The 12,958-nt window shown below is 39.4% G+C and overlaps 1 protein-coding gene across 2 annotated transcripts in view; it reads left to right on the top strand.

The window, feature by feature from the left end:
- CDKAL1 (CDK5 regulatory subunit associated protein 1 like 1) overlaps nt 1-12,958 on the top strand; it is a 648,926-nt gene that overhangs the window by 205,395 nt on the left and 430,573 nt on the right. For both annotated transcript variants that reach the window (XM_058667489.1, XM_058667500.1), the window contains exon 7: nt 12,368-12,488. In XM_058667489.1, the coding sequence (XP_058523472.1) occupies nt 12,368-12,488 (121 nt within the window). The remainder of the gene's footprint in view (nt 1-12,367; nt 12,489-12,958) is intronic.

Here is a 12,958-nt window from a genome sequence, read left to right as displayed (position 1 = left end):
TGGCACAGTGAGGAGGGGTCAGACGAGCTGTGTTTTATAGTGACGTTTGCCTTTGGCAGTGTCGCCTGATGAAAAAAAGTTAATATAAGCAGAAGTTTTAATGTATTTCATTGATACAGTTCTAAGAAGCTAACCATACTTCTATCTCTTCTCCTTTCCCTCAAATGTACCTCCTGCTTTAATTTTTGCAATATCTTTTTGTTACATCTATACAGTCTTTAAAATAGATTTATTTTTATTGCAAAGTCAAAAATACAGAAAAGAGGAGAGACAGAAAGGAAGATCTTCTGTCCATTCATTCACTCCCCAAGCAGTCTCACTGGCTGGAGCTGCTCAGATCCAAAGCCAGGAACCCGGAGCCTCTTCTAGGTGTTCCAAGTGGGTGCAGGGTCCCAAGGCTTTGGGCCATCCTTGATTGCTTTCCCATGCCACAAGCAGGGAGCCAGATGGGAAGTGGGGCTGCTGGGACACATAACTGGCACCCATATTGGATCCTGGTGCATTCAAGGTGAGGACTTTAGACTCTAGGCCACTGCGCTGGGCCCCAAATATACTGTTTTAAAAGCATGATACGTTACACCTTACATTCCCTTCACTTCTGCTCTCTTCATCCTCCTTTGCTTATTTGGGTTTTTGATTTTTACATGGCATACTTTAATTTTCTTTAAAACGACCAGCTTAACCCTCTGCTAAATGAAGAATTCAGCAGGTGGTACGTGGAAAAACCACTGTTCATCAAGACTCTAGACAAAGGGCTATATACAGTAATCAAATCTCCAAACCCCAGTTTAGCCCATACAGTGTTTTTTCTGTTCTGTATATGAGTTACCACACATCAGGGAAAACATATGATACTGATGCTTTGCAGAGTAACTCTTCAACAACCCACACAGTTTCCTTGCACCCTCAAATTGTTGCACTGTATGAGTTTGTGACCCTGAGTTGAATTTGAGAGGTTACCACTAGAATGAGGTAGCCAGGTCCCTCGGCTGGATCCATCGTCATCATGAGCCACTGTTGGAGCTGGGTATCACTTGAACGTTGTCTAGGTACACATTGCTAAGACTCGTTCCTATACAGTTCCTGATGCGCTACTAATCCTTTCTGCCCTTCTCACATACTCGGGAAATTATATCAAAATGCAAGTGACTTCCTAGGGATGACCTTGGATCTGCTTTATTTAACAAGCCATTCATAGACTTGAATATCATTATCAATGCAACCATGTGTGACTTATTTCCTGTCTCTCCAGAGCTTTTAAAATAAATGGGATATGACTTGCACTTGTGGTGTGTGACATTTTTGACAACCTGCTTGCCTTTTGAGAAACGTCATTAGCACTTTAGGTCGTGGTAAGAGTACACTTGAGTTCATGATGGCAGTAAATGTCATGAACTTCAGTCTAACTTTTTGTAGCTTGTACCTCTTTGTATATATGAATTCCTGTATCCTCCACCGGATACTGAATCATGGTGATTGTGCAGCTAAGAAGCAGTTAACCATGACTGGAGACCTAGTCCTCTGGTTCCATATTCCTTTTCTATTTTCTAAGTTGCTTACACGGAACTTGAGGAAGTGAGCAAGAGAATTTCATTTCTTTGACTCTTAGCTATTGTTTAAGATCACTACTTAATTCTTTTTTGTAGTTCATTCTGTTGTCAATTTGATCCTTCTAATATCCTGTCTTTATTTTGACTTTTTTCTGCTTACCATTTTCTTAGTTTTAGTTGCCAATTTATTTTTTGGGAACAGAAACTTGCTTAGTAAAATGCATTTTTTTAGGAGTTAATATAGATTTGTTTCATTTGTTTAAAAATTGTGGATGGAATATTTTGGTCATAACTTACTGTGAAGGTGCTTAAGTTAGGATATGAGTAAATAAAAGTATAAAAGTATTAACTGTAAGCAAGCAATCAAAAGATAACCTAATCCACAAAACTTAAGCCAATCTACAGAGAAAACTCCTTTGTGTATTTTAAAGGTAATGTTTGAAGGATTTAGTATGAAACACACTTTATGCATTTTTTATTTTTATTTTTTAGCTTTTCAATTATTATGTTAAAAGATTTCCCACGTTTTTTAACAATGTGAATTATGTTCTGAGTCTTTAGCATTTCAACCAGGCAGCTATTGCAAACATTAAAGTATTTTAATGGAGCTTTATTCTTCAACATTTCATAACTATTTTTGTTATTAGGATTCAGTTTACAAACCACAAGTTGATTAGTTTTTTGCAAGAACTAAGAATTTCAGGCCCCGTAATTTTTGTTTTGTAAATTATATTTTAGGTGCATTTTCTTAGAGGTGTGATTTTTACCCTGCGGTTCCCTCATGAATAACTTTTTGTTCAGTAAAATCTAGTTTTAGTGATAGGGTTTTCACTAGATTGTTTTTAAGAAGCGGAACATTAGTGGCAGTGGGGAATGGCAGCGGATGCCGTGAAGCACACGGTCCTGGGTTGGCACGCTCTGCCTGCCCAGCCTCCCTCCTGGAAACCTCTGCCTCCCCCTCAGCTGTTGGCCACACGTTCACGGGGTTCACCTTCCCTTTCCTAGCCCTGGAAACATTCCTCAGAGGATCTCTGACAGTTCACTTCAGTTATTTCTTTGAATCTGTTTCCTGCAAGAGCTTTAGTCTCTTCAGGACAGAAATGAAGGGTATAGCTAGGACAGAATGGGGTTGGGAAGGTGACAGGGTACATTTGGAGAGTCTTCCCGTTATATTACTTAGTTAAATACTTCTTGCTGCCCTTTTAAGCTCATCTGTAGTATTGTCAGGCTTCTATTGCAGCTAGCATGTGTGTTAGTGTTTTCTGTTGCAGTACATTAATGTAAAACATGTATCTGTTTTTCCTACCTTGGTAAACTTGTGGCACTGTTGCTATGTCTGCTGAGAGAATTGAGAGCACTAATCTCAGGGACCACCAGTGTGAATTTAAAGGCATGCAAACCCTGGATGCCTGCTTCCTAGTTTGTGTTGCCCTTACACTGCCTTCAGTACAAGTATGTTTTGCCCTTTGAAAAAACATGTTGAGAGAGACGCACAGTTACGTCCCATGTGCTTCTTAGTTCCAAACGCTGGCAGCAGCTAGGGGTGTGCCAGGCTGAAACCAGGAACCTAGAACTCAGTCCGGGTCTCTGATTCCGAGATTGAGGCTTCATCACCTGCGGTCTCCTCAGTTGCACGTTAGCAGGATGCGAGCGTGGAAAGCAGAGCTGAGACTAGGATGCACACAGCAGAAACAGCTTATGCTACTGCACCGAACTTCACCGCCAGTGTGCCCAGCTTTCAACTAGAGGTGGAATGAAGGGCACTGAGGAGGGACAGGCATTCTTAAAGAGACTTACGGGAGCCTTCTCTACAGCTTTCTGTGTTTCTGTCTCTCCTGACATCCTTTATGGTGGCTTGAGGCAAACAAGAATAGAGTTGAAATTGTAATTACAGGTAGAGATTGGGAATCTAGACTGAGTTTCATAAGTTAAATGGGATTGTGGGAGTAGGTGTTTAGCGTACTTCTTACTTCAGCATATCTGATGCGCTCTTGTGATTCTTCACTCTAGTTTGCTGCCAAGGCAGACCCTGGGCAAGTGATAGTGTAAGTGATAGTGTAAGTAGCTGGATCCTTGCTCCCAACACGAAAACCCAGATTGAGTTCCTAGCTCTAACCATCATGGATACTTGGCGAGTGAATCAGTGAATGGGAGCTCTGTCTGCCTTATGTGTATGAGATAATTTTGAGGTATTCATCAGACTTTTTTGACTTAAAAAAATTAAAGCGTGTATTTTTTTTTAAGATTTATTTATTTTTATTACAAAGTCAGATATACAGAGAGGGGAGACAGAGAGGAAGATCTTCCATGTGATGATTCACTCCCCAAGTGACTGCAATGACTGGTGCTGTGCCGATCCGAAGCCGGCAACCAGGAATCTCCTCCGGGTCTCCTACACGGGTGCAGAGTCCCAAAGCCTTGGGCCATCCTCGACTGCCTTCCCAGGCCACAAGCAGGGAGCTGGATGGAAAGTGGGGCGGCCGGGATTAGAACCGGCGCCCACATGGGATCCCGGGGCGTTCAAAGCGAGGACTTTTAGCCACTAGGCCACGCTGCCAGGCCCTAAAGCGTGTATTTTAAAGGAAGAGTAACAAAAGGAATGGGCAGGGGAAAGAGCTCTCCCGTCTGTTGGTTAACCCCTCAAGTTTCTACAATAGCTGGCACTCAGTCAAACTAAGGCTAGGAGCCAGGAAATTGGTTTGGGTCATCCACATTTGTGGCAGATAATCACCTGGACCATCGTCTGTCACCATATTGCTGTATTAGCAGGAAGCTGTAATGGAAGAGGAGCCAGGATTTCATCCCTGGCACTTCACTGCTGCATGTCTGCCTGCTACTGTTAATTCACTGCGCAACAGTGCTGTTCCCTGTTAGAACTCTTGGCCCTTCCTACGTGCATTTGCTTTACACGAAAAGCTGGCACCACAGTCTCCTCGTGCTGTTATAAAAAGCATGTGCAGTTGCAAAAGACATAATTAACCCACACCGTTAAGTGCTCCTTGGAGTTTGTCCTCAGAAGGTATCACCCATAGATTTAGGAGAGTATTCTACGGACATGGATTATTTGACAAATGTATCCCTTGATAACATAACTTAATTGTCTTCACCTGAATTCACTGCAACGTGCAAATGGACAGAGAAGATACCCAGCAGCCATCCATTTCAACAGATACGATCATTTTCATCTTTCATAGTTCCTGTCCATATATAAACTGTCAAAGCGTAGATGCATTTTTGTGTGTAGTAGAAGTTTTGATATTAAATAGACTTTGGGGATGAAATCTGTGTGGTAGGATTTGTCCTTTCATCTCCTTCCCCCAGCCTTCATGCTCTCCCAGCCACCTTCTAGGCAAGGTGTTCAAGGACCGTACACGCTCTCCACTTACCTGCTTGATTTGACTTGATTCTTACTATTTTCGCCTCATGGTACCATCGTTGTCCAGGTGTCATTGCTCTGTTGCTCTAAGTAACAGTGAAGCTCCTGAGACTCAGACGGGTAACTGCCTAATCTTCGTAGCTAAAAAGTGGAACTTGAAGCATCACGATGTGGTGCTCTTGTCAGTTCTAGCATAATCATACTTAAGAGTTTTTCCAATAGAATTGTGACAAGACAGCTTTTTCCACTTAACCCAACTTCTTCACTTTTTTCCTTTTTGAGATAGAAGTGTTGCAAGGTGGAGTCACACTGTAGTTTGAATTTCAGAAAATGCCTCCCTGCCCCCTTCTCCTCTTCCCTCCTTCCTGCCCTACCCTTCCTGAAAAGGAGAAATGATAGACAGTCTTTTGACTGCTTCTCTCTGGCTTCGTGTTGGAATAGTTAAAAATGCTTGTGGTTGATGTATCAAGTGACGACCCTGTTATTTTAGACAGGTTAGATTGAACACAATTGTGTATTAAATAAAACAGTATGACTGAAGTTATTGAAGGGGAATTGTAGGCTACATTACATGTATTCATTTTTTTTTCTTTTCACTTGTCTTTCTACCAGTGGTCTTCCTACCAGTGGTCTTCTGCCTTGTTCCCTGGCATTGTGCTTCTTGGATCGCGGTATATCGACCCAAAGTAGAGAGTTCAGACAAGTCTTCTCAGTGTGTGCTTAATAGTATGTGGGAAGTGAGGGCAGCCAACAAGAGATTAAAAAAAAAACCTTGGCATGAACCCACCCTGGTGTTGGTTGTTGGTCACATGTTGAGGAAACAAATCAATGGCTTTTAAAATTAGGTGTACTGCATAAAGTATTGAAGGAAAATCTGGCTGTTTATACAGCCCTTAAAAGAAAAAAAATTACAGTGAAAAATAATAAACATCCAAGTTGCCAGATTTTTGGTGTTTCTATAATAGGTGGTGCTAACCTACTGCCTACATGTACAATGCATGACATAGTTCGTGAGAATAAAGGGGGAAATATTGGTTTGTGTCAAAAACATGTCTTTGCTAATACGCATTTTGCATGTTTCAAGGATTTGTGTGTGTGTGTGTGTGTGTGTGTGAGAGTGACCGTTAATGGACTTGCTGATAACATTGGCAGATTCGGTTGTCAAGTATTTATCGATGAGATGGATTCAGTACAATCTAGTAATGCTCAATGCATTTAGCACTATGTGAATTAGGAAAGATTTCTGGTTTTCGGTATCTGTAGACAGCATTGAGCCTTGGTTCATCCACGATAGCAGTGATTGTTCAAGTACAGTACAGTGTTTGAGTTTTTCTTCCTAGAGGTTTTCCGGGGTCATGAATGCAGAGATGTGCACATGATAGTGAATTACAGAGAAGTTAGCTTCTTGCTTGAAAATTTTTGACACATACGAATGGTAGCTGTGATAAAAACAGTTTAGTAACATTCTTTAAAAAGTGGATTAAATCAAATGTAGAAACCAGCATGGAATCAGGGTTTTGTGGCTGTTTTATAAATAACTACTGACAGCCTCAAGGCTTAGAATTGAATTTAACAGGGTTGAATTTTATGTGACACTTGTAAGTAACAACTTAGGGGGCTGTTTATTAAAGATAGTTAATAAACCCACAGAGACATGTTTGACCATTATTTAGAGGGATTGAAACGTGAATTTGCATTTAAAGTGGAAAAGATTGAAGATCTCCGAGCTAACATTTAGTATATCCCACTATGTATGGAGTGTCTTTTTTTTTTTAATTCTTCTGTTAAAGTGGCATATCTGTGTCAATCATTTTACATCTCTATTGCCATCTTGTCAGTCGTTTTGTGTCATTATTAGCTGGTCTTGTCGCCTGGTGCATCATTCTTCCCATCTGTTTCTAATAATGTTTCCTTCTTTCATTTTATTACATGATTGAAATGATAACAGGAGATAAACATTTCCCTCTCTTCTTGAATGCCCTTGCTCAGATTTCTGTTCTCCCCTCCCTCTTCATTCCTGACAGAAGGGTGATGAAATTCACAGGAATCACAAAAGCTGTCCTTACCCTTGGAATTTGTTTTTGTGTACTTGTGGTCTTTGCTTCACTTCCCTTCAAAACGAACATGCTGTTTGGAGAATTTCCCTTTCACTTTTAATTTCCTGACTTTCTCAGCATGTTTCTTGGGCCCTTGTTTTCTTTTACTTTCTTTAGAAAGATATGTTGTTCAAGACACCTGCTTCAGTTTTATTCTTCACTCTGTCAAATTTGTTTGTTTTAGAAGTCTACCTATAATTGCACGTAAGATAGGTAATGATTGACAGTATTTGTTTTTAGGTCATGGCCTATGCATTTAAGGAATTAATTTGAAGCAACAACGTTCAATTTGAAATAGTATTTTATAAGCAGTGTTGTATCACAAACACAAGACTTATTTCACTATATATTTTTTTAAGAAAATAATTCTGTGGTTGATTTTTCTGTAGTTTATCTTGGGCCACATATAGGAAACAGTTTTTAATGTACTTCCTCCTTTGTTTTCAGTGTACTATATTTTTCAATTAAAAATAGCTGATTGTTAGACCTACTTTTTAATGATTTGGATTGGAATTATAATTAATGGATTGGAAAATAACTCATTATATCATCATGCACAGATATGTTCCTTTATTTGCATGTAGATAGTGCAGATGAATAATTTATCAAATGTTATTAGTGCAGGCTGCGTATTACCAGAGTCTCAGCAGGATATAATGAAATCTGTCTCATGCTAGTATGAAAATGGCATGCCTTTGTGTACTCATTATTGAACTTTTGACATCTCATAGAGCACTGTTATCATGCCAATCTTGCTCACCTCTTCATTAACTGGACTTTTGATGAGTTTGACTTATCTTCAAAATCTGAGGAATTTCATTTGCTAGATGCTTCCTTGACTTTAGTTACATTTTCATGTCAGAGCAAAAAATTTTAGGATGAATGAAGTATTAGTGTTTCTTATTAAAGTCATTAGTGTAAAAAAGCTGTGACTGATGGTTTTATTACTTCTGGTTTTGAAAAGCTATCTGTACAGCAGATGTTTAAGCAATGCATGTTTCCGAAATGAGAGGCAATGAAACATATATAATTGCTTAGTCTTGATTCTGTAATCGATCTGTATTTGAAGATATTTTTAATAATTGATTTTAAAAAGCTGTATTTGATTTGCCTCTGGCGTGAATTCATGAATAGGCCATCAGATCGTTCTCCCAAAAGCAACAATAAAGCTGGACAAATGGTCAAAAACGAATCAACATGTTACTCTGCTAATCCTCGAAATGTCCTCACCGCACTTACAAGTGTTTGTGAGAATAAGTGATACTCAGAAAGCCAGTGAAGCAGTGTTGACTCCCAACACTTTAGTAAGACTAAGTTTATACCTCTTCTGCAAGGGATTCCTAGGTGGTTTTCCTTTATATTAGAAAGATTGGCTTGTCCAGGGTGTGCCTCAGTGAGGGTGCCTTCAGAGAAGATTAGAATGCGTCAGTGGGCGGAGTAGGAGAGGATCAATGCTCAGTCTGGGTAGGCATCATCCAGTGAGCTCAGGTGCCAGGCTGCAACGTAAAAGAGAGGATTCCTGCCCTGTGTGCTGCAGTGCTGGGAAGCAGTTCCTTTTCTGCACTGGGGCTTCATAGGTCAGGTTCTGTGGCCTGACTCTGGGACTCACACCAGTGGCCTTCTAGGCTCTTGAAACTCTAGCTTTGGACAGAATTGCACCATTGATTTCCTGGATTCTGAGATTTGAGACTTGGGATGAACCATGTGACTGGATTCCTTGATTCTCTGGCTTATGTCTCATGGCCCTTCACGGGTCTTTGTAGCCAATATAATCATGTGATACAATTTTCCCAGTGAAGTCCTTTTTATGTATCTCTGTGAATATATATATATATACATATATATACATATATATACATATATATACATATATACACACACATGCATTTTGTCTCTTTAGGGAACTCTGACTAAAACAGCTTGAAAGATTTATGGGATATCTAGAATGCCAATAAATGTGTCATGACAATTATAGAAGAAAATCATTTTTAAAAAATGGTGAGAGCTTCGCAATTTGGGTGATAGATGTTACTTTATTAATGCAAAAAGTTCATGGAATCTGCTATAGGATAGTCAGAGATCCAGAGCTAGAAAACTTACAAAGCATTGAAAGGAAAAGCTCTTGAAAGCATAGGAGAAGAAATGACTTACACAGGGGAGCAACAAAGAAATGTATGGTTGATGCCAGAAACCATAAAGATATAGAATGTTATATTCAAAGCTTAATGAAAAAGATTGCCAACTGTCAGTTGTATTTTTGACAAAACTATTTTTAATAAATGAAGCAAAGTGAGATAGAACTGAATAAACAAAGAATTGCAGGAGTTGTTGATAGCTAAGTTGTTTCATCAGGCATTTTTTAAAGTTCTTGAGGCAGAAAGCAAGGAGTATCAAATTGTAACAAATTGCAAGGGCTGGAAATGACATTTGGATACATGTAAGTACTGTTGAATATTCCTTTGTTATAAAAATACAATCATATAAAACAATGGTTATAGCACCATGTTTTTCGGCCTTAAGCAGCTTTTATGTTAATAGGCATTACTGAAGCACAAAAAAAAAAAAAAGAAGTAAAGGAAATAAGTATGAAACAATTGAATGTCCATCTTAAAAAAGTAGGAACTTATACACAGAAGCATTAAAGCAGATCCTTGACTTAAATATAAGAGCTAAAACAATAAAGCACTCGTAAGAAAATATGAGACATCCTTGTGCCTTAAGGGTAGGTCGCGTTCTTACATGTGATAGCAAGAGCATGAGCCATCAAAGAAATAACAAGATAAATTGAGCTTAATTAAATTGAACATTTTTTCCGAAAGATGCTATCATGAAAATGAAAATATAAGTCACAGCTTGAGAAAATATTTACATATCATATATCTGATAGAATTCTTGTAACCACAGTGTGCAATTGTTCCTCAGTATCTGCAGAGGATTGATTCCAGGGCCCCTCTGGGATACCAAATTCTGCACATGCTGAGTGTCGCTTGATAGAAATGTCATACTATTGGCATAGCTCTCTGGATATCCTCCTATATTCTTTAAGTCATCTACAGATGTAGATGCAATGCAATGTAAATGGTATGTAAGTAGTTGTTAGTCTGTATTGCTTAGGGAATAGTGACAAGCAAATTGTATATGGTTAGTATAGTAAATGACTTGGAATATTATCATTGGTTGCTTGAATCTGCAAATGTGCAATCTTTGGATAAGAATGGCTTTCTCTATGAATTCTTACAATTCAGTAATGGCAATATTGCAGTTAAAATGTTGGAAAACTGGGGAGGGGGAGAGTGTTATGCATTTAGTTGATACTAATTAACATGCTGAAAGTGGAGAGATGCATTACACGAAACTGATGTGTGCAATTGTGGAGACTGGGAAGTTGCCCAACCCACAACAGGAGCTGGAGATGCTGGAAAGGCGATGTGTACTCTGAGAACCTGAGAGCTGGGAGAGCTGGTGGTGTAGGTTCCACTCCACGGGCAAACATACTTGTGACTGAAGAAGGGCGCTGCATGTGAGTGCAGGCTGCGAAGGACCAGTGTTGTAGCTCCTGCAGTCAGTCCAGAGGAACTGACTCTTGCTCCTCTTTCTGTTCCCTTCAGGCTTTCAACTGAGGGAGTGCGGCCCACTCATTACAGCACATCATCTTTGCTTAATCAACCAAATCCAATGTTAATCTCACCCAGAAATACCAGCCTAGAAAGATCCGGAGCAATAACTGTTCAAAATATTTGGGCACTCTGTTGTCCAATCAAGTTAGCATATTAGAATTAACCATTTCTGAGGAAATACATTTGGCAAGTTATGTGTATTTTCCAAACTACAATCATATTTCATTACCATTTTGGCTGTTACCAAAGAAAAGTTACAATGTGAGATGTTTGCAGTGATATAGAAAATCTGAAACTTGATTGATTGCTGGCCAGATTATTAAATGGTACCAACCATAAGAGTCAGGAAAGCACATCTTAATAAATATCAATTTATCACAGGTCTTAGAAATTCCTCCCCACGTTTCTCCCCAAGTCCAGTGAGAACATGGTCATACAAACATTGGTATATAAATCTTCATAGAAGCTTTTTGGTAAATGCAATTTGTTGGATTCACACCCATGTCTATCAGCTAGTGAAGGGATTAACAAAACACACCTTACTTGCTTGTGGTATGCAGAGAGAGTTGAACTATTTATAATCTTGAGGGAATTTTGGGATGATTGAATTATTCTTAAACTGGGTTAGTGATTGCAAAGCTATAAAAATAGAGAATCATTAAATTGCATGCCCACAGTGAGTGAACTTTATAGGATATAGAATACACCTCAGAACTATGAAAATCCTCTGCCTATAAAGTGCTGACATCCTACATGGACACTGAGTCATGTCCTGGCCGCTCCACTTCTTACCCACTTTTCTGCCTATGACCTGGTAAAACAAAAGGATGATCTGAGACCTTGGACCAGTGTTCTCAGTTGGGAGGCTGGGAGGAGGCTCCTGGCTCCTGGCTTCAGCTCAGCTCACCTCCACTCTGGATACTCCAGCCATGTGGGAAATGAACCAATGGATGGAAGACCTCACTGTCTGTAAAAAATCTGCCTTTCAAATAAGTCTTTTTAAAAAGGAACTATAAAAATGTTTCTAATGTGACATTTTATACACATTTAGAAAGTTGTGTCTGTTTTAGCCAAGTGAGCCCTAAAGTACAATTTTTTTTTCTCAGTCTTGATTGTTTACTGCTTTAGTTTGATGTTTGCTTCACTGGGGAGCAGTCACACTTGTGGAATGATATTTTGAGGATTTTATTTTGCTTTCTCATCTCTGAAGTAAAAGTGTGCAAATAATATAAGCAAGGCACTTTAAAAATATTTAATAATTTGAAAGGCGGAGAGAGAAAGATCTTCCATCTACTGGTTCATCCCCAAATGACTGCAGTTGCCAGGGCCGGGTAGTCTGAAGTCAGGACCCTCATGTCTGTCAGTCTCTTCCTTATGGCTGGCAGGAACCCAAACAATTGGACCGTCTTCCGCTACTTGGTTTGCAAGGCAGGTTAGCTGAGAGCTGGATCCAATGTGGAGTGGAGCAGCTAGGACTGCGATGTTGTTATTGCCACTGGTGTCTTAATCTGTGCCACTGCAGTGGCCCCACAAGGCACATCTAAGTATAAGCCTTAAACGTGACTGTTGTTCTTTTTGACAATATTCCTGAGTTTCCAACGATGGCATCTTCTGTAGGTTGTTTGCTTCCCACTCCCACATCGAAATGTGAAGGCAAACACACATTTGTTGAAAACTGAACTGAAGTTGTATTATCCTTGCTAATGTATATCTGTGTTTGATTGGAAGGTCACTCTGTGAGACTGCTGGGTCAGAAAAAGGAGAACGGAAGGCGGCTGGGGGGAGCACGACTGGATTTGCCAAAGATTAGGAAGAATCCACTGATAGAAATCATCTCCATCAATACCGGGTAAGCCTTCCTTGCACTCATCTCATGAAATAGTCAATATATTCTAAGAATTCAGTTTTTCTCCTGGACGTTTGACACAGAAAATTAGGTGAACATTTTCTTGGGAAAGAAGAAAAAATCATACAGATCTGTAAAGCAGTAGCTGTAGTTGTAAGATGTCCTTCTGAAATGTTCCTGGCAGGTACGCTTACTCTTGCAGCAGAATTTTATGTCTTGGACTAATAATCGTCTTCTTTTTGATAATAAACATGGATTTCACTTTCTAGTTATGTATGCCCTTGGTTAAATCTATTTTATAACGTTTTTCCCCATGGAATGTTTAATATACTGATCATCATCTTTGACTGCTTTTTAAAGTAAGGTTGTAGTCACTGTTTCCCAAATGACTAACCATGTTTTGATGACTATCTGAAATGCATATTTAAAATGATAGTCTTATAAGTTTCCAAGATGAAAAGCATCACAGAATA

This window comes from Ochotona princeps, chromosome 1 (genome assembly GCF_030435755.1).
Source record: "Ochotona princeps isolate mOchPri1 chromosome 1, mOchPri1.hap1, whole genome shotgun sequence".
Lineage (NCBI taxonomy): Eukaryota > Metazoa > Chordata > Mammalia > Lagomorpha > Ochotonidae > Ochotona > Ochotona princeps.
Note: the sequence above shows the minus strand (reverse complement) of the source record. Positions and strands in the feature narration are given on the sequence as shown.